Source organism: Bufo gargarizans, chromosome 9 (genome assembly GCF_014858855.1).
Source record: "Bufo gargarizans isolate SCDJY-AF-19 chromosome 9, ASM1485885v1, whole genome shotgun sequence".
NCBI classification, from domain to species: Eukaryota; Metazoa; Chordata; class Amphibia; order Anura; family Bufonidae; genus Bufo; species Bufo gargarizans.
This window is the reverse complement of record NC_058088.1, coordinates 105,434,411-105,455,478: the sequence shown is the minus strand read 5'-3', so window position 1 is coordinate 105,455,478 and position 21,068 is coordinate 105,434,411. Positions and strand designations below refer to the sequence as shown.

General features: G+C 40.1%; 1 protein-coding gene across 3 annotated transcripts in view; it reads right to left on the bottom strand.

Moving 5' to 3' along the window:
- Window positions 1–21,068, bottom strand: part of ARHGEF9 (Cdc42 guanine nucleotide exchange factor 9) — a 381,458-nt gene that overhangs the window by 75,847 nt on the left and 284,543 nt on the right. For all 3 annotated transcript variants that reach the window (XM_044268649.1, XM_044268651.1, XM_044268650.1), the window contains 2 exons: window positions 13,110–13,289; window positions 3,164–3,396 (listed from right to left, as the gene is read on the bottom strand). In XM_044268649.1, coding sequence (XP_044124584.1) covers window positions 3,164–3,396; window positions 13,110–13,289 — 413 coding nt within the window. The remainder of the gene's footprint in view (window positions 1–3,163; window positions 3,397–13,109; window positions 13,290–21,068) is intronic.

Genomic DNA, 21,068 nt, shown 5'->3' with positions numbered 1-21,068 from the left:
GATTAGCTGGTCTATGCTAATTAATTTAGAGGTTTATTGTGATTGCCATATATTGAGCCAAGAAAATATATTCCACTTGTATTAGAACAAATTGACATCTTCATCCCGGGGACTTAGTTTCTTCCTCCCTCAGGGTCAGCACAGCTGTATAGAATAGTATGAATGAATGTGTATGCCTTTCTACAACTTTATGTAGACTGTCAAATCTCTCCAAAAGACCACCCCCTTATCCATACCATGTTTTCTGAACAGATTTTCAATTCCACCTTACATTATGCATACTGATCATCTTCTTTGAGAAACCACACCTAGAAGACCATTTTTCAAGTAATTTTTGGTTGTCTTCTCACTGTATATATATATATATATATATATATATATATATGTACTGTACCTAGCCAGGAGGTAACATCATTTTGATAAATGCATGGATCCTGCAACACCATTTCATTTCTTACAATATGTGGGAATGGGAAATCATATTTAACAAGGTTGTCTAGAAGTTTTTTTAAATGTTCCCCCCTGTGGGGACACCTCACCATTGAGGCCAGTGACTGGCTGCTCTGGTGCACGTGATGGCGTCCATGCACAAAGTTTGCATGTGGTGAGCAGAAGTCCAGAAAAGACAGCAGGTTTCATGGTATATAAGACCTAGGGCCTCATGGTAAAAATGCCCCTAGTTGGCCAAATTTGGAACATAGCTAAACAGCAAATACTAATGTACCTTCAATGGAGAATCGGCAATGGTAACAGCAAGTATAAGGTCTACTAGAGAAGCTTTGATCTGGGCTATTACATGATGCAAAGACGTAATCATCTGTAAATAAAGTCAAGTACACAGCAGGGAGATACCCCTGACAGGAGTCGTAATAAAAAGAAGACAAATGTCTCACATTGTATTCCTGGTGTCTCGCCCTATAATAAAGAGAAAACAATAGGTATCTGCTATATGTGCAGGAAGAAGGGTAATCCATCTTCTTTAGGAAAGACACTGCAGTCAGGCTATTGATTTCAACCTTATGTATTCATTTGATTCCACTGGACATCAAAGCTTGTTAATTAGAAGAATGCATGTGGGCAGCTGCCACTGGTGTATGATTAACTACCAAGAGCGAATCCTAATGAATGGCAGAGAGATAACGGAAACCTTCCTGATCACTAGGCATATGGATATGTCGCTTGGAATAAACTAATATTGACAAGGCTGCCGAATTCCCAATTACAAGGAACAATTCTCACCACTGACAAGGCATGTCCAGCCTAATCCAATCCAGAATATGCAGAACATTCTATAGAAAACTAAGTAAAAATCCAACCGGTGCTTAAAGGGGTTATCCCATGACTAATGTAAAACATGAAAATTAGACATCATATAGTCATCACAATCTCTTTCAAACCTAGAACCAGCCCTGCACCTTACATGGATCCAGAGATCTCCCCATTCATTGCTCTGCTAGATTTATATCAAGCTGACAGCTCAAGAGGAATGTATTTTCTGCTGCAGCTAAGGGGGCGTGTCCATGCTCTCCCTATCACAGCTAAGGGGGCGTGCCCATGCTCTCCCTATCACAGCTATGGGGGCGTGTCCATGCTCTCCCTATCACAGCTCAGGGGGCACCTGAAGGCTGAAACTGAGCATGTGCGGCCATCTCAGTGAGCAGGACAAAGAAATAAGAACAAAAACAAACAGCAGGTGGCGCTATACAAATACATTTTATTGAATAACTCAGTGGCTATGCAAAATTATTAGTATTTATGTAATTACAAAATAATTCAGATCCAGGTGCTGATTTGAAAACTGTAGAATATTTTTTATGGGACAACCCCTTTAAAAGAGCATCTGTTATAAAGTGTTGGGAATAGCTAATAAAATAAAAGTTTTACATTTTTAGTGATATATTGCACAAATTTTCCGACAATTTTAAATATGTCTTAACACATCTAACACTTCATTAATGTAAAGGGGTTTTCCACATTATTATTTTTTGCCAATGCAAACCGAGTAGGCTCTGCTAAAATAATAAAAGCACTTCTCTTACCTTTCTAGCTTGCTCTGATCAAGCGCTCACACTCATTCCTCTCCCTAGGCTGCAGCCATGATTGTGATGACAGTGATGTATTGTGGCTGCAGGCAATAAATAGCCCCAACGGTGTATGTCACCAACTCAGCCACAACAATGCTTCACTGGCTGCAGCCTAGAGAGAGAAAGGAGCAACAGCACAGGATCAATAAAGGTGAGTGGAAGAGCTTTTAGGGCATTTTGCATTAATTAAAAAATAATGTGGGCAACTGCTTTAAGGTTTTTGTGGTTTTTTTATTGCACTTTTTCATTATTCTTTTTTTGGGGGGGGGGGTTGATGTTGGGTGGGAGTGAAAATACAGCATGCTTTTTTTTTTTTTTTGCATTTTGCATCCATTGCCAAAACCTTGTAAAAACTGGAACTGCAGTGAACAAGGTGTGTGTGAAGCTGCCCTTATACTTTTCCTTCTTTTTGGATATATTCCTGATTATGGTTCAATATTTTTTATTTATAAAAAACTGGTCTCTTTCACATGGCAGTATTTGATCAGTTTTCTTTTTTACTTCCTACCTGCATAAAAAGTGTAATGGAGAAATGTGGAACTTTCCTGTGTTTTAGGCCTATTCCTAAGTCTTGGCTTACAAACGTGGATGTAAAATACTGACCAAATACTGGCCAAAAAATGAAGTGTGAAAGTGGTCTGAACTAACTAAAATAGTAGAACCTATTTACAGGTCTTGATAGTGAAGTCACATTACAAGCCAATCAGCACTGTGCATGTAGAGAAAGCTTCAAAATTACATCTTATATGAGACTGGAAGAGAATATTCATAAAAAGGCCTTTAGAATAAGAAATACATATTTAATTTGGGAAGATTGAAGACAAAAACAAAGCATTGTGATGACAAATGCGCTATAAATTTCCTCTCGCTCTTCGCAAAGGCTGGGAATCTGGTATAAAAATAGCCTACAACTCACTGAGTTTAACGTTCCTCACCATATTTTGAGATTGCTCTTGTACCTACAGTAAACCAAGCTATTGTTGATTAATCAGTTCCTTTATCTATTCTGAGAAGAACCTTTAAAGATGGCAGAACTCTTATAGGCCCATACTACAAAGGTAATCTAGTCATGAGTATACCTGTGCTCCTGTGCTGTGTATTTAAGAAGCTCAGCCAACTGAAGCGGGTACTTGCAGATCTTCTGTACAGGTGTCAGAAGGAACCCATCGATAGCAATGTCTATCATTTGCTGCAGTAGTCGGCATGCTTCAAAGAAATGCTGGTACCTGCCGTCCTTCATCAGCTTGGAGAGCTCCATGCAGGCATCCAAGTGATTATTGCAGTACTCTGAGTAAATCCAGAACCCATCTTGCTGTGGGAGGAAAAATAAACAGGGACAAAAAGTTGAGACAATATTCAAAAGAAGACATCGAAAACAGCAAGCCAGAAACAGTTCTGTGACATTATAAAATGAAGGGCATACGTCAAGAGATATAGAACGTCTGTACGATCACTTCTACTCATCTTCTCATCCAAATATCTGTCCCTAAACATTGCTTTCTATGTTTATTTTCAGATACCAACATTCTTTTTGAAAAATTACACTTTTTATTGTATAAGAAAAAAAGTTCTCTAAGAAACTAGGTGACTCATTGGTATTGCAGTGGCAGCCTATGAACATTTTTACTGGATGACCTTGTTGATTTAATAAGCTTTAAGTTGGACAAAGAGTGAATTCACACAAGGCAGAAAGGCTGTGGATTGTTTCTACCAGATTTGTGCCGAAAAGATCCACAGAGGAATACAGCAGTGGGCAAGAAGATGAGATTTTAAAAAATCTCATCCACATACACTGGTAATTTTCTGTACAAAATTTGACCTGTTGTGCAATGGCAGAATGTAAATTGTTGTCAAGAATGGATCTCAATGGGGATGAAAAAATCCACAATTAAATTCTAGCTACTTTTTCTGCAGATTACGGTGGGCTAAATCTGCAGATTTGCCGCTGCATACCGTATATCCCTGCAAATTTGCTACATAAATTTCCTGCTGCGTAATAACTCACTGAAAGAGAATTACTCGCAGCACTGCAATGTGAAGGATCAGCCAAGCATATTCCCATTTTCATCTTTCTCACCCCCTGTGACATGATTGGCAGTGGGTGGATGTTGGGCTAGCTGCAGACGTACCATGGAGTTAAGCTTTAAAGTGTATAAAGAATGAGGCTGTTTGTATTCACACTTATAAAATTTATTTTTTGTATTATTTTTTTGGACAATGCACAAAAAAATAAGGACAAAGGGCCTGGTTAGGCCTGTAAATATGGCAGGAGAAATGATGGAAACTGTTAGGAGATAAGTATTTTGATGTTAAAGGGGGCTGTCTCACTTCAGCAAATAGCATTGATTATGTAGAGGAACTTAATACAAGCCACTTACTGATGTATTGTTATTGTCCATATTGCTTCCTTTTCTGGCTGGATTCATTTTTCCATCACATTATACAGTGCTAGTTTCCATGGTTACGACCACCCTACAATCCATCAGTGGTGGTCATGCTTGCACACTATAGGAAAAAGCGCCAGCCTATTTGGTGGCTGAGAACGTAGCAGCGCACATAGGGTAGTGCTTTTTTCTGATAGTGTATAATGTGATGAAAAAATGAATCCAGCAAGCAAAGGAAGCAATATAGATAACAACAATACATTAGTAAGTGCCTTGTATTAACTTTCTCTACATAACAAATGCCATTTGCTGAAGGGACACAACCTCTTTAAGCCTGTATTACACAGCCCAATGTGGCAGACGATTGTCGAGAGGGAAGCGTTCCCTCCAGGCAATTGCCTGCTTGGTAGCGGAGAAGATTGCTGCAATTACATGCAGCGATCTCCTCTGCAGCATGGAGAGGAGTGACCACTATGCCATTGCTTGTCCACATGCTGTACAGTGGTTTGCCGGCGGCAGATCGTGATTAGACCCCATGATCTGCAGCCTGTAGACAATAAATTTTTAACATGTCAAAAGCTTTGGATAGCCTGATGAACGAGCGTTTGCTTGTTCATTGCGCAATCAGCGGCAGTATTACACTGCAAGAGGATCGCTAACAATCGTTCACACAAAGGCTCGTTAGCGATCATCTGCCGAAAAATTGGCAGGTGTAATACAGCCTTTAGAGTTGGGGAAGCAAATAGATTGTGTACATCAATTAAAAGGTCAAATGTTGTTCATTAGAAGATTATGAAGATGTTTCGGAGAGACAAATGTTGAAAAAAAGTTACTGCTTGGAATTGAAATAGCCCTTTAAATGGGTTCTCCAGGAATGATTTACAATGGCCACCAACAACCTGTCCTAGAATGTAAGCAGGACTGGTTGCCTCCACTTGCAGAGCTGCAAGGGACCTCACCACACACTACACTTGGGCGCATGCATATACTACATATTGGTGAGCGTTCCTGTCAGGCTGCTCAGCCATGATGGAATATCATAGGCAGGTTCACATCATTACCATCTATTGATGAGCAGTGCAGTGAGGCCCCCTCACCCACAGGCAGCTCTGCAAGTAAAGGCAACCAGTCCTGCTCACATTCTAGAACAGGTTGCAGTGGCCATTTTAAATCATTCCGGGAGAACACCTTTAAATTCAGTTCTATGTACTCAACACAGTTTATTTATTTTTTGTGAATAGGTATCTTGAAATGCGCTGCTGTACTGATCGGTATGGGAAATCATCTCTGCCCCCAGCTACTACACTGTATAATCGTTCATTACGGCCTGGTAGTGGAAATGTATTAAAAGGGTTAGGTTCTTAAATCATTTATTATTATTTTATCCTATTTCACTGTACTGACACTTGGATATGCTTGTATTTTGTAGATAGGTTCTGTTTTGCTGCTGAGACAATGCTGCAATTTCCCTATCTAAGGGAATAATAAGGTTACATTTTAGATGAAAATGAGAAACTCTGAAAGTCAGAAAACTCTCTTAATCAATGTCAAGAAAATCTTTCCAAGTCTAATTATTTATAATGTGTAGACCGTATATAAGATCCCATGCATGTTGACACGTCTGTCCTTCAGCACAATGTATAAAACTTCAATCATCTAGACAAATAAATCGGAATAGGAGACACACAAGGGTCATTGGTTAATGGCAGAACAGCTGAGTCTTCCAGTGATATTAAGGAGAATGATCCATCTCTCCACCATCAGCTAATACCTCATAATGAGGCACATTGATTAAATGCAAATGCTTTGACCTGTCCGGTCCCTGAATGCCTGTATCTTCCGGCAGCATATGCAACCTGTCTAATCAGAAAGAAAAATTAGGTGTAATGATCCCTCATTAAGCACTATGGCTGCTTTTTGCTCATTTGAGCCTGTTTTTCATGTTACCTACACCTGCTTCAAACACCTTGAATGACCATTAGTGGCTGCTACATAGGGAAAGTTTTAGTTATGTCAACTTTTAACTTAAAGGGAAGGTGTCGCCTATAATGGTTTCTGCTAATTAAAACCAGATAGTTGTAGTTTTATTTTATAATTGTAGATTTCTTTATTCTATTCCTTGAACATAGTTATGAGGGCGGCCATCTTGCCTGAGCTGTTGTTAACAGCCTTTGGCGATATGCTTTACAGTAGTGTTCTCTCCCATTCACGGTTCTCTCTCTCAAAAGGGTAAAGTATACCCTTCTCTTTGCCAGTGGGAGGAGTGGGCGACTCCTGCCCAGGCCCCTGGAACTGCTGGTGGGATGCGACCACCCAGTTCACCCCCAGGGCCATAGACACAAGTGGGGGGGGGGGCACTATTTTCTATAGGAGAGATTTCTAGGAATGCTCTATGACCCATGCAGAGATAATTTTACTGGGAGGGAATAGATAAGCTGTAACATCATGTATTGTGAATGGTGGATCGTGTGTTATCTACACTGTATATAGGTGATATCTATCATGGTAAATTCTGCCTGCGATAATAAGATCACTGTTAAAAAGTGATCCGAACCGACTAAGTGGTGTCTGTTATTAGTTTTAGTGACTGCAGTATTTTATACATTGTTTTTAAAATATAGATAGTAACATGAAAAAATAAAACTCACAAAAAGCTTTCTAAAACAATATGTTTAACATAAAACAATAGGTCATTTTCTGATGACATATTCCCTTTAAAGAACGTGACCCAGCATTTTGCTAAGGGGATCAGACACTAGTTTATGCTGCCCCTTGTTGGGTCACCATAAAACTGGTGATGGATTCCCTTTACTGAGGTTTTCTCATAAAGAATGTTCATGGTATTTCCACTGAATTGTTGCTTTTTTATTGTTTCCAATGGAAAATTGGTAATGATGTTTGGTTATACCCCATTAACTAGGACCTGTCAGCGATCCTGACCTGTCTGTTTTAGTTAATATTTGTATCCCTCATTAAATCATTCTGGATCATCTTTTCTCATAACTATGAGTTGTGCTGTTCTTCTGTTATGCCCCCAGTTAGGGTATGTCCTTACACAGTCTGAAACTGTAAATCAGTGCTGACACTATCTGTCAGACTGTACAGAGAAACACTACAACACACGTTACGGGAAAAGATGCTACAGAATTGTTATTTCATGTGAAATAAACAGACAGGTCAGGTTTAGTGACAGCTCCTCTCCTGACATGCCTGTTTTTAGCATTTTGCATTCCCCATGTAATAACAATTCTGGAGCATCTATTCTGACTTTATGTTGCACCATTGCTCTATTATTCCTACTAGATGTTTATAAATGAATTGCCAGAAGTCTGCAACAAAGGTCCAACTGGGTGTTACCAATTGGGGGTGTTTCCCTGCACAGTCTCACACTATCCAATCAGTACAAATTGTGCAAAGACCCCCCCCCCCCCATTTGATAACATCCTGTTGGACCTTTATTGCAGACTGCTAACTACTAGAAGGGATAATGAACAAATAAAATACTTGAATTTCTCTAAATGGCATAAGCCATTTTTTATATCAGAAGACAGGACAGATGAAGAAAGAGGATGACATGACCCTAGGTGGTGTGTGTGTGTACACCTTGGCAGGCAGTTGCTGCAAAAAAGCTAAAATTTTATGGACCATTTTAAAAAAACATAAAAAATCCTAGAACACACTAGGGCAGATTTCTTCCTAGCCAGGCTACAATAACCAGGCGCGCTGCCAGATGTTACACCTGATTTATGATGAGATGCCTCGCCATAAATCAGGCACAACATCTGGCAGTGTGTGCGCCTGAACTGAGATCTACGCCAGACTCTGGCTGACGTAGTTTTCAGTGTTCCTCTACACCAGAAAACTGGTGTAGGAGATGATGAATATGGCGGGGCTGTCGGCCCCACTACCTCTCTGCCCTTGCCATGCAAAAATTTTAGGAAAATGTAGAGGCTGGCGAAGAAACGGCACAATTTTTTTTATGCATGTGCCATAGAAAAAGTTGCAATGATAAATATGGCCCAGTGTCTTTTAAAACAGGCTGATTGATACCGCCAGCAGCATATATATATATGTGTGTGTCGTTCTCACTTTAATATTACTGAAGATGGATTGACATTAAAGAGCTTGAAATGGGTTGCAAACAGTCCTAGGAGACCCCAGAATGTCAATCAAAACTTTTCAGGGCAATCGGAGCAGTTTCGATTTGGGTCAAATTTATCTAGACCGGAATCGAATCACTGATTCGGCCAAATTAAATCTGAATTGAATTTCAAGAAATTTGCTTATGGCTAGTCATAAGATGCTACTGTTATTGCATGGGGAATGCAGGGAGACATGTCAGGAGGAGTGATAGGTCCTTTTTAAAATCTATGGAAGATAAGGAATAAGTCAAAGTTTACACTTACTCTAGTCAGTCAAACTCTAATCACAGAGTAGCTTGAAAAACAATATGTTTTTCACTAGAGACTGCATACAACATTTACTGCAACTTATCCCAAACTGGTCCCAGTTATTACTTAAGGTCCTTTTACATGGACCGATTATCAGGCAAATTATCAGGGATGAGGATTTGTACAAACATTCGTTCCTGATAATCTGCCTGTGTGAAAGATGTCGGCAATCACCTGATAAATGTGCAAATGATCTCTGATCGGGTGATCATGTCGTTCTGCTGGCACAAAAAAAATCATAATTTCTGTGCAGCAGATTATTCTGTTAGAACAATTATCTGCTGTGCAGGAATAATAATTTCCTATGAGGACAAGCAATCATTGTCCTGATAGCTTGTCCCCATACAGTGGAGGTGATAGCTGCATGTAAATGCAGCCCTCATCTACACTGATGATCTCACCAAGGTCGGCCTGGCCCACCAGAGTACCAGAGGATTCTTCAGTGGACCCAAGCTCTTATGCCAAAATGGGCCCCAAAGATCCAGGAAATAATCCATTTTGCTGACATTGGTGCCAATCACTCACCACCAGGGTCTAATTATATGATTCAAACCCTGTTAAAGAGTTGGGGATCAGGAATAATTTCCTGTGGTCGGCGCCCAGGAACCCACGTCCTACACTGGATCTGTGTCTGCTTTGTTCTCAATAATCTGCCAGATCATCTATATGAGTATAAGGAGGAGCATTTACACTATTTGAGGAGCAGCCGATTGTCGGGAAGAAAGTGTTCCTTCCTAAAAGTTGGCTGTTCGTTAAGTGGAAGTGAAGGATCATCTCCACAGAATGAGCGATTGCTACTGCTATCGCTTGTCCCCATATAGAATACTTGCTCCTAGGCAGCAGAGTGCCATTTGGACAGCAGGATCTGCTGCCCGGGAATGATGATTGATGTGTCCGCGCCTTCGATCATTTCACAAAATGATCAAGTGTTTTTCGCGTTCTTTGGGTGATCTTCAACAAATCATCGGGAACAAGCGTTCATAGGAACTCCTGATAATCGGCCGGAATAATGGGACGTGTAAATCCTGCTTTACAACCAACTGTCCCTTCTCTACTCTCTTATCAGATCTAATAAAATATCTACTGAACACTTTATGGAATTTTCACGAGAAACACCGCAAAATGGGCACTAATACACACACAATATTCTGTGTGAGTGGTCATCACATCTACCATATCATTGATCATAAAACATGAAGCTGAGAAAACACATGGATTTAATAATGAAGTGCCATGCCAGATGCCAGTAGATGCAGACTGCTCTTGTAAAACAGGAGCGTGCCCAAAAGGCTCTTACATAATAGTGGTCTATTCATTGCAGATAAAAATCTAAAAAAGGGGGAATTATAATTTTCTTGACGTTCCCTGACATATTCACAGATGATGAAGGCCAGACCTGTGTGGCTTATGTAACAGCACGTTAAACTAGGCTGAAACCCTCGGGCATTTAGTCAAGTGAAGTGTAATGTTCATTCTACATGATGGGCCGGCGCATTTTACTGCTCAGCTGCTGTCATTTAGGCAGTGTCAAGAAAGCAGACTCAAAGCCATTTCCAGCAGCAGAAAAACCTGCATGGATCTTTAACCCATTTATTACCAGGGTCAACACTTCGGCAAATTTTCTATCTTTCAATTCCGTATTCCATTATTATGACAGCTGGTGTAGAATGCAACGCAGGTTGAAATGGCAGGAATTCCCTGAACTAACTGATAATCCAAACGCATCTATACACATTATAGTTCAGGTCTTCTCAACCTTTTTCTACTGGTGCTTCACCAGCCACAACACTGCAATGCCCGAGCCTCGCCAACAATGATTGAAGTCCATGCCAAAATTATGAAAATTACCGTAATCCATTTACATTAAATTTGTCTCCTAAACCCAGTTTTACTGTAAAATAAGCACGAAAGGAGTCAATTATGTTTCTAAACCAGAGACTGATGGAGCAGAGAAAGACATATGCAGACTATTGCATCTGTCAAAACTCCCTCCCCAGCTACACCTCATAGTTAAAGAGGACCCTCACCTCTCCTGACATGTCTGTTTTAGTTACTCCTGATATTCTTCAACAATTTTATTTTAGTGACTAGTGTGGAGATCCAAAAAATTCGATTCGGCTGCTTTGCCGGTTTAAAAAAAAAATATTTGCTTTGTGACTAATTACTTTGTCACAAAATAGATTTTTTGTAAATAGTGGGTGCAATGACAGGGAACAGTGATTGTGCCGCTCACCATCATTGAACCCTCAGATGCCACGTTCATAGCTGATTGTGGCATCTAATAGCAATATTACATCTCGCGAAATCTTGTGAGGCCCGTGATGACGTCATCATATCGGCCAGCGTGGTGACGTTATACATCATCATGCATGGGATTTTGTGCGAGATCTTCAATCAAAATGGCGGCGGCCGGCCGTCGTGAGAAAATGTATTAAGTATGTTTTTTTACACCATTTCAGGGAAATCGAATTTTCTTGGACTTCAATTCACTCAACACTATTTGTAACTCTGTGTTTTGCCATTGCTGTATTCTTCATATTAGAAGTTTATGAGTGAATTACTAGCAGTTTGCCATAAAAGTCCCTTTGGGTGTTACCAGTTAGGGGTGTGTCCCTGTACAGTCTAACATTATCCAATCAGTGCTACCAGTGTCAGACTGCACAGGAATACCCCCAACTGGTAACACCCTGATGGAAATTTAATGCAGACTGCTGGCAATTTATTAATACATTTCTAGCACAAATAATAGAGGAATGGCACAACATAGAGTCATAAGAATAGATGCTCCAGAAATGGTATTACACGGGGAATGGAAGCAGTTGCTAAACAGACATATCAGGAGCAGGGATAGGTCCTCTTAAAAGAATAAATTCACTAGGCCATGGCTACAAACAGGGGACTACAGGCGGTACTGACTCTAGGGGCCCAGGAATATAAATCCAAAAATATGTCCATTTAAATAAACACAGTAGAGTACATGATAAAGTATCAGAGAAAAGTAAAGAAGTCCAAGTAGCCCTGATGTCCACATGAGTAAATACCACTTGCATATTCTTAATGGCTGCCCTGATTTAGAGAATATGCACTGTCCATATGCACTAGGCCCAATAATACCTATCCAACATTTTTTGTGACCATCCTTGGGACTTTCTAATGTTCTCGTTCTAATGTAGACATATTCAAAATAATTTGTTACACCTAAGAAACACACACAATGTCCCAGATCTACTAATCGTAAAGATAGTGTAAGCTTAGGCTGTCTATACCTGCACAGGGACTCATAAATCTGATGCAGAGATAGGCAACTTTCACTAACTTTATACCAACTATTGGGTTTTTACTCCAGGATTGTGCCAAGATTTTGGGACAAAATGGTGTGGTGCATATTAGGCCCACCACTTTTCCCATGAACCTCAAACCTACTTTACAATAAGCCTCATCCCATTGTTGGAGAAAAGTGAAGAAACCCTAGATGTGTCAAATTGGACCAATTTGTGCCACTTTTTTCGACAGATTTTTGGGGCAGACACATCAGTAAATCTGGACCAATATCCTTTACTTGTAATGTAATCAGTTCAGTCTCAGGGAGTGGGATATTATCCTTTACACTCACTTCTGGCAAAAATGAATGTATTTTGTCTAACAGAGCAATAGACTGGCTAAGCTGTGATGGATGGTACAAAGTATCCCTATGGAGACAGGAAGCACTTAAACAGCAATAGTAGATAGCAAAGACCTCATGGTTGTTTCATGAAACATGAATAGAGTTAAAGAGTCCGTTAGTGTATGTGTATATTTATATCTTATTAAAAGACATATGTTAGATTTTCAGGCATTTTTTTTTTCTATTTGTGAAGTTATGTTGCTTTACAGAAAGGTAGCACTTACATCAACATATTTTATGACCACCTCAGGAGAAGGTTAAGAAATGAATTCTCCAAATGTGAAGAATAAAAAAGTACATTGAAATTCAAGAAAATGCAAAGGTTACTATAAAATACAATAGTATGCTATTGAAACAATATAATCCAGGTGTTAAAGCTCTTTATGATGCCACTTTCTTTAAAACATGTAAGGACCTTAATACATTTTTATGACCAAGTTTGAAAAGCTATTTGAAATGTTCTTGCAGCTTGACTATAAATTGTAGGCTAAAGAGACCTAACATTTCGCAGCCCATTTAAACCTACGTGTTCTAGAAAGCATGGTCCTATTTCACTGAGATGTGGCTCCTCATTATTGTACTGCTTCTCCAGGTCTCTGACAAAGCCCATCTGGAACCGGTAGATGTCCTCAATGTTCCCGAAGATGACCTTTAACTGCTCATCGCTGAACATGTCTCTCCGCTTCCTGCACTGCTTTAAATAACCCTGCCAGGGACACAAAATCACACAATGAGGTTAAAAAGAAATGCAATGCAGCAAGTTCAAAGAAATCAATTATCCATTGCAAAAAAGACTTTAAAGAAATTACAAAAACACTTTTTAAACCCATTATTTTGAACTATTCTTCGAGTTAGTTAAATGCTTTTTTCTGTATATAGCTCCAGTGCATCTAAAATGAAAAGAAAACCAAACATTGCCAAACCTGATGAGAAATCTACTATTGTTTTGGGGTTTACAGGTTATTATTACTGGATTCTTGCAGACACATCCCTTTTATCGGTCCTTCTACTGCTTAAATGCCTATGAAATATATATTAGTAAGCAATAGGGGACAAATAGAAGGTTTACTTGTAGTCTGTAGCCATGAAATCACATGGTTTTACAGATCAGCTGTAATTAGAAAAATAGTTTTTTAGACATATCCTCGAAGAATAACACACGTCTACTGTATTGTAGGTGACTATAACTGGACACTAATGATTGTGCACCAAAAATGTTCCAGGTCAAGTGTTCTTATACAAGATACACAACTGACGTCCAATATCCTTTTTCCATCAGTAGGAAGTAAACTGTGATTTATATTACATGTTTTTATTAGACACTAGTATTGGTCGAGCACCAAAGTGCTCGTGTGCTCTGGTGCTCAAGTAGAACACTTCCCGATGCTCGGGTGCTCACAATGGAAGTCAATGGGATAACCCAAGCATTAAACCAGGCATCCCCTGCTCTGAAGAGGGGAAGGTGTCGGGACTCTAGTTCGGCTTATGAGTCCCTGCTCTGACTCCATATATAGCTATGTCTATATATGGAGTCAGTGCTTGGGGACACCCAGTGTATTTAAATCTAATTTAGCCTCTGTTTCGGAAAAGTTTCAGGTGGGAATCAAACTCACAACCTTCTACATTACAGCCAAGAACCACTACACTATAGAGCTGCATGGTCAGTTACAAAAAAATATAAATAAAAAATATGAGACTTCTGCTGTATAGGAACACTTACTACTAGTAAGTATTCCTATACAGCAGAAGTCTCATATTTTGTTTTGTTTTTTAGTAACTGGCCATGCAGCTCTATAGTGAAGTAGTTAACATTCTTGGCTGTAATGTAGAAAGTTGTGAGTTCGAATCCCACCAGAAACTTTTCAGAAATAGAGGCATAATTAGATTTAAATATACTGGCTCGATCACACGCGATTTTCGGCCGATCATAGCGATGCTCGAGCCGAACTAGTGTTCGGCTGAGCATACTCACCCAACGAAATGAAACTTGCCTGTAGGGATATTCCTGGGAGCAACGGAGCTAGGCGCAGCCTTAGCATAGTGCTGTGTGACTTGGGGAGAAGTTAGGCAGTTGAGGGGTTAAGGTTTAGGTGAGGGGAGGGGGTCATGGTCATGGTTCCCGGGGAGTGGGGGCGGAGTTTGGGCAAACGGCGTTCGTGGGAAGAAGGAGAAAGTTTTTTCCCGCCCGCCCAGTATAGTGGCTGGGGTTGGTGGGTTTTTTGCTGTGGCGTGGTAATGGAGGGTCCTGGAAGGCAATGATAAGTTTAATAGGTGCATGCCAAGGTGGCGTGTGCATCTCAGGAGGTTCGGTAAGCTTGTGCATGGGGCTCCTGTTGGGCAGATGGGCCTACAGGGGAGATCAATTACAGTATGGAGGATTCGGTGCTCTCGGGTCGGTGACCGCGGCCGAGGGTAAGGCGGTATGACAAGTGGAGGTGAATGGTGGAGAGCACAGCTTACCTGTTGCCTTCTAGGATCCTATGCAATGGTTCATATGTTATGGTAATTGATATGTTATGCGTGTTATTACGTATTTCTGTTAAGTGATAATTGGTGTTGTTTAATAAAATGGCCGAGATGGCTCTTTTCCCAAGAAGATGTCTCTGTCTGTTAATTATGGGATAGGTGGGTGCAGTAAGGTAAGGGGCAGGTTTATGGGCCGGAGTATCTTCCATCCCATAAGTCATCATCCCTATATTTTTACTTTAACTGCCATGTTGAGCTTTCCATTAAAAAAAACGCATTTAAGTATCAGCAACTTGGCCATATACTTAACAGACACTGGTGTAGCTATAGGGGTTGCAGCGGTCATAACTGAGATTGGGGGCCTTGCCAGTGGCGCATTGCTGATTATGTATTAATTGATTATGATTAATTGATTAACTGATTATGTCCCCCTGCCCCGCCATTACCTTTGGTAGGCTCCAGCCCAAGACAGAGGACAGCACAGCGTTGTAATGACCTAAGCGTGCGGCTCAAGAAAGAGGCTGGTAGCAGAAGTAAGTATCTACGTTTATTGTTTTTTTTTATTTTACACCATGATGTGGGGCATCTACTGGGGTAATCTACCATTAGAGGGAGTTACACTATGGGGCCATCTACTGGTGGCACTATGGGGATATTGTGGGGGAAGAGTACTATTGGGGCTTCTACTGGGAGCACTATGGTGACATTGGGGGGATAGCAATATGGGGGCATCTACTGGAACACTGAATAGGCACTGGCAGCCTGGCCCACATAAGGGGGTGGGGGCATGTTTTTGAACTGGCATGCATTATGGGGGCACTATGGGGATATTGACTCTACTAGGGCCACTTAGAGAGAACATTTTTTGCACTGGCACACAGAAGGGGGCATTTTTTGTGCTGGCGCACATTTTAAGGGGTCAATATTTGCACTGGCATGCATTAAAACCAAGCATTTTTTAGCACTAGCACACATTATAAGGGGATATCTTTTGTACTGGCACACATTATAAAGACACATTTTTTTGCCCTGACATGCATTATAAGGGGATATGTTCTGTGCTGGTGCACATTGTAAAGGGGAATTTTTTGCAGTGTCACACATTATAAGGGGGTATTTTTCTTACTGCCGTACATTATAAAGGTGCCTTTTTTTTGCACTGGCATGCATTATAAGGGGGTATTTTGTGTGCTGGCACACATTATAAAGTAGTATTTTTTTTAGGACTAGCGCAAATTGTGAAGGGGATACACCCCTGCCCCTGGCCACAAAACACTAAGGGAAGGAAGGCCCAGGCTGAACTCTTGCACCAGGCCCCATGAGCCTTTAGCTACATCTCTGATAACAGAATGTATACCTTATACTCATGTGTACTGTATAAACATACCATAGAACTGTATTTAAACAGATGTAGAAAAAAGGGTGGGCCACATTTACCAATACAGTTTTATAACACCATATAAAGGAAAAGAATGGAGGGTGAATTTTTGTTTAATACATTTTTTCCCAATTACTGTATTCCATACATAATGGGGGACATTTATCAATGTATTTATGCACCAGTAGTGCACCACAAATTGCGACTTTTATAGCTGAAGTGTTGAGAAAGGGGAGGAGCTTAGCTGGAGGGGGCAGGGCTTCATGTGGCCCACAGGATATCCTCTAAATTTCACCAGAAAGTAGTGTAAACTTTAGCTGAAGTCTACGCCAGCCTGTAGCATGGCAGAGCAGGGACGCACCAAATTTATTCGGGTATCTGCCTGTTAATTAGGCACATCCCACTCCAATGCAAGGAGATCAAGACTGGTGTATGGATACCCCAGTTTTGATAAATGTCCGCAACCTACAGCAGAGTATAACATTTTTTATTGAGTAATCAAAAATATCCAAGTTATTAGCCATAAGAATAATATATTTTAGTGCCAACTTCTTCCCACACCCTTTCCATGATTTCTCTTCCATGTCTACTTTGTAGATGCAAAAACTCAGACCGGTTGCATTTGAGTATTGCATCCACAAGAGTCAAAGTTCAGGAAATGTGACCAATGGTTTTCACAATTGTTAATGTGTTTTTATCTAGTAACCATTTTTTTTTCCTTTGCATCATTTTTTGCAGTTCTCTAGGCAATGATGGATCAGTAAAAAGTAGACAGAATAGCTATTATATCCCATGGACTATGGCCATGTTTGACCCACAAAATGGACCAAAGTAGTGAAAAAAAAGGTGTGAAAAAAACACACTACAATCAATGAATACTTGTGCCGTCTGTGATTCACTGACTTGAATAAGCGCTTAGGTTGGAATCACACATACAGTTTTTGTGGCAGTGTTTGGAGCCAAACACAGGAATGGATTCAAAAAGGATCACATCACATCGCCTCTCTTTTGTGTCTACTTGTATGTTTAACTCAAAAATGCACAAAATTTGTCAGAAACACTGCATGTCTGATTCCAGCCTGGATTACTTTGGACTGCATTTTCATGTATCATGATGGGACTATTATGGAGGGTAACAGTGCACGTGGAAGCTTTGTACTGTATATTATTCATCCAGGTGTTACAGGGTAGTGCTAGATGTGATACAACAGATACCTTTACTCAGAACCAAAATCGACCCTGAAAATGTTGCTTTCATAAAGCTTACTTTAACAGAGAATTTTTAAATCAAAGAATTAATGATATATTGTATTGGTACAGGTTTGACCCCAAGGAGTAATAACGTAGTGAAACTCTGCAACTTGTGAAACTTTTCTTAAACTACAACTCCCAGCAGGGCATGCTGCATATTTACAATGCTTTCAGATTCTTCATTGTCTTTTCCTCATTTGCAGTGATCATGTTGTAAAGTTTGTGCTCAAAATGTTAAAAAAAATTATATAAAAACATATACAGGAATGGATGATATCTTTTCTTCCTAAAACCATATACAAGTAATATATTATCAAAATGCAGATTAGCTCTCTTTCAAAAAAAGTGGTTGCGACCTGTGCTCCATTTTGTTTCAGCACTTAGAAGCTTGAAATACACAGTTGTGAAGATGCCTTTTTAGTCACACTGTCATAAGGAATGAGGTTTGACTTACTAATGTCCTAAAGATATTTGCAGGCGGTGTTGTGAGGCTGCTCTGACCTCTGTAGCTTTTTACAATTTTGCTGGCTGTTACTTCACATATTCATGTGGCAATAACGAAGAAGCCATTCACCGTGTGATACCAATAGTCAAAATTCCTGACTTGACTTATATTTTCCTTAGATGGTCACAAGCCTTAGAAACTAATGTCCTTAGGTTATGTTAAAGCTAAAGGCCCCCCAAAAAAATTTTATAGACAAAATGGAATAAACTAAGATTGTAAGATTAAAAAACATTATATGTATATTGTTTTGAGATGTGTGGTTAGGAATTTGGACACTTGATTCTTCGAGAACCCTGAAGCAAATCATCATATAGGGACCAGTATATGGCAGCAGAATCAGCTAGCAAAAGTCCAGTAACATACATGGCATGTCCATTTGGTATTAGGTAGAAATCATAGGGGTCTATAACTAAATTCAGAATGAGCCTCACTCCTTACTGAGAGCTATTCTTAATAATAATCTTAAAATGTAATAATATGTCTTTATAGGGGGGTCAGATGTCATTTGAAGACGGGTATCTGTCAAAAAGCGGATTTAAAAATAAAAATTGCTGTTGAGTACTATCATTGGAAAATTGTTCATGCCAAATGGATGCCAGGACTAGGCTACACATCCCAGCAGATATTGATCATTAATTTGCCTTTTACATTTATTGGCTTTTCATCCAAAATGGCAATCCTCAATGACCAACTGTGAACGATACAGAAAGTCAATTGTAAACTGGATTGTCTGAAATCCCTGATTTATTACCAGCTTAAAGAGACTGTCTAAGACTTAAATATTGACGACAAATCCTCAAGATCAGCCCCCAGCACCCCTGCCGATCAGCTGTTGGAAGGGGTCCATTCGTGCTAGTACCATTCATATGAATACAAAAAAACTCAATGCATGACCCTGTGCTTAATATACTAATAAGAGGCCACAACATCGTCTGAACACTGTGGCCCCTTCAAACAGCTTTATCAGCGAGGATGCTGGGAGTTTGCTCCTTACCAATGAGATACTGATATTGATATATAGATCATCAATATTTAAATCCTAGACAACCTCTTCTGCAGAGAACTGCTTTGGTGAAAAGTCTCTACTTGCAACTTTGCAAGGTTGCGATACTGTACATCTGTACAGGGTCCAGGAAAAGAGTTATGATATATATGTGATCATATGTGATATTCTGTATAAATTGAAAATAAGTTACAGGAGTTAGAACATGAACATACAAAACAATAAAAATAGAAAAAAAAATCATGTATATTATATGATTTGCTATTATTTTGCTCCTGGCAGATTTCCCTTCAGCAACATCATATTAAATCTGAGGGTGAGGCAATGTGAGAGCTGTATTCAACGCCTCAAACATAAGAGTAGGAATACAATTACTCACATCATTAAATAAAATGAGCCATTATTTACATCATGCCCAAGGAAACCATTCAACGATAATACAGTGAGACAACATTTCTTCTTGCATTGCCATGTAAAGAGCTGTATCCGAGGGTCTGCATTGGGTTCACCCACTTAGAATTAGAAAAACAAGGTTGCACAGTAATGATATGCCAAACGATAAAAAGTGAATAAATAATTCTGACACCCGAACTGTATTCACAGACAAGGGGCCTCGTTCAAACACTGATACAGACAGAAAGTGGCCACTTGCCATAGGAACCAATCAGATCATCTCTATTATTTTTGATTAGCTTGACTAAAAAATAAAGCTGAAAAAATGATTGGTTGTAGGGGTGACTGCTCCTTATTTTGGCTGCACTACTTTTTCCAAACCCTAAATACATTATACCACCACCATACTACACTGCGACCTTCTATTGGTTAAAATAAGCATCTTAATTTAAATCCTGTAGTAAAATTGTTATCACTATAGTGTCATCAGTGGTCAGAAGATTAGTCACAGAAGGACAGGTTTTGTACTACTCCAGATAAGGTACAGAAGATATGTTCAGAGGGTAGCTGGGAGGGTGTCAAGGGATGTTCCCCAGGTGCCAAGTGGGTGCCAACAAGCCAATTTGCCTTGGCCCTGGTCAATGGCATACATAGAGAAGTAAGGGCCTCATAGCAAGGATCAAACCAGGCCCCCAACACAAGACAGAAGGGTTTCCACCTAAACCCCTTTCAATGACCCATGGGCCATTTTTTCCACTACCTCGTTTGCTAAAAGTTGTTTCTTTAGAGGGTAGAGTGCAGACCAAGTTTTCGAACACTGTAGAAGAAGAGATGATCCCAACTGGGCCTCATCTTGCCCTGGGCTCCATGGCAGTCGCATGGTCTGCCGCTATGGTAGTTACGCCCCTGGCCCTGGTATTTTGATACACATCTAGGGCAATTAACTGAACATTTATGAGTGAAGCAAAGCCTGGTTACAGCCATAGATAAGTTAATACAGGAGAAACACAGGAGAAAAAGATGATGGGGCTACTTGGAGAGCATTAGTGATGTTATTGCCCGATATCAAGTTCCAGATTCTACTGACTGTAAAGCATCCATCTTCTGCTGTGAAGAGATGGTGGGGAGACCTCAAGGAAGGAAATTAAACTACTAACAAACTATAACAGCACCACCAATCATGAAAATGAGGACCTTGTATCTTGCGGAGTCATCCAACATGAATGTGGCGGCAAGTTGAGCATATGCACTGAATCTGCTTCCAATCCATTCACCTCTAAAGGAGTTCTGGAGATACTGTAGCAGAGTACAGCGCTTTGTTATTTCTCAAACTCCCACAGAGATGGATGGAGCAGCAGGCGGGGTCTCGGTTAGTCATCATACAAATTACCAGATTGCTACAGACAGCCCCCTCCCCCTAGAGTATCAGCAGAACCTCCAGTAGGCTAAGACCTCTACAAAAGACAAACCCATGTGAAGCTGATCTGGA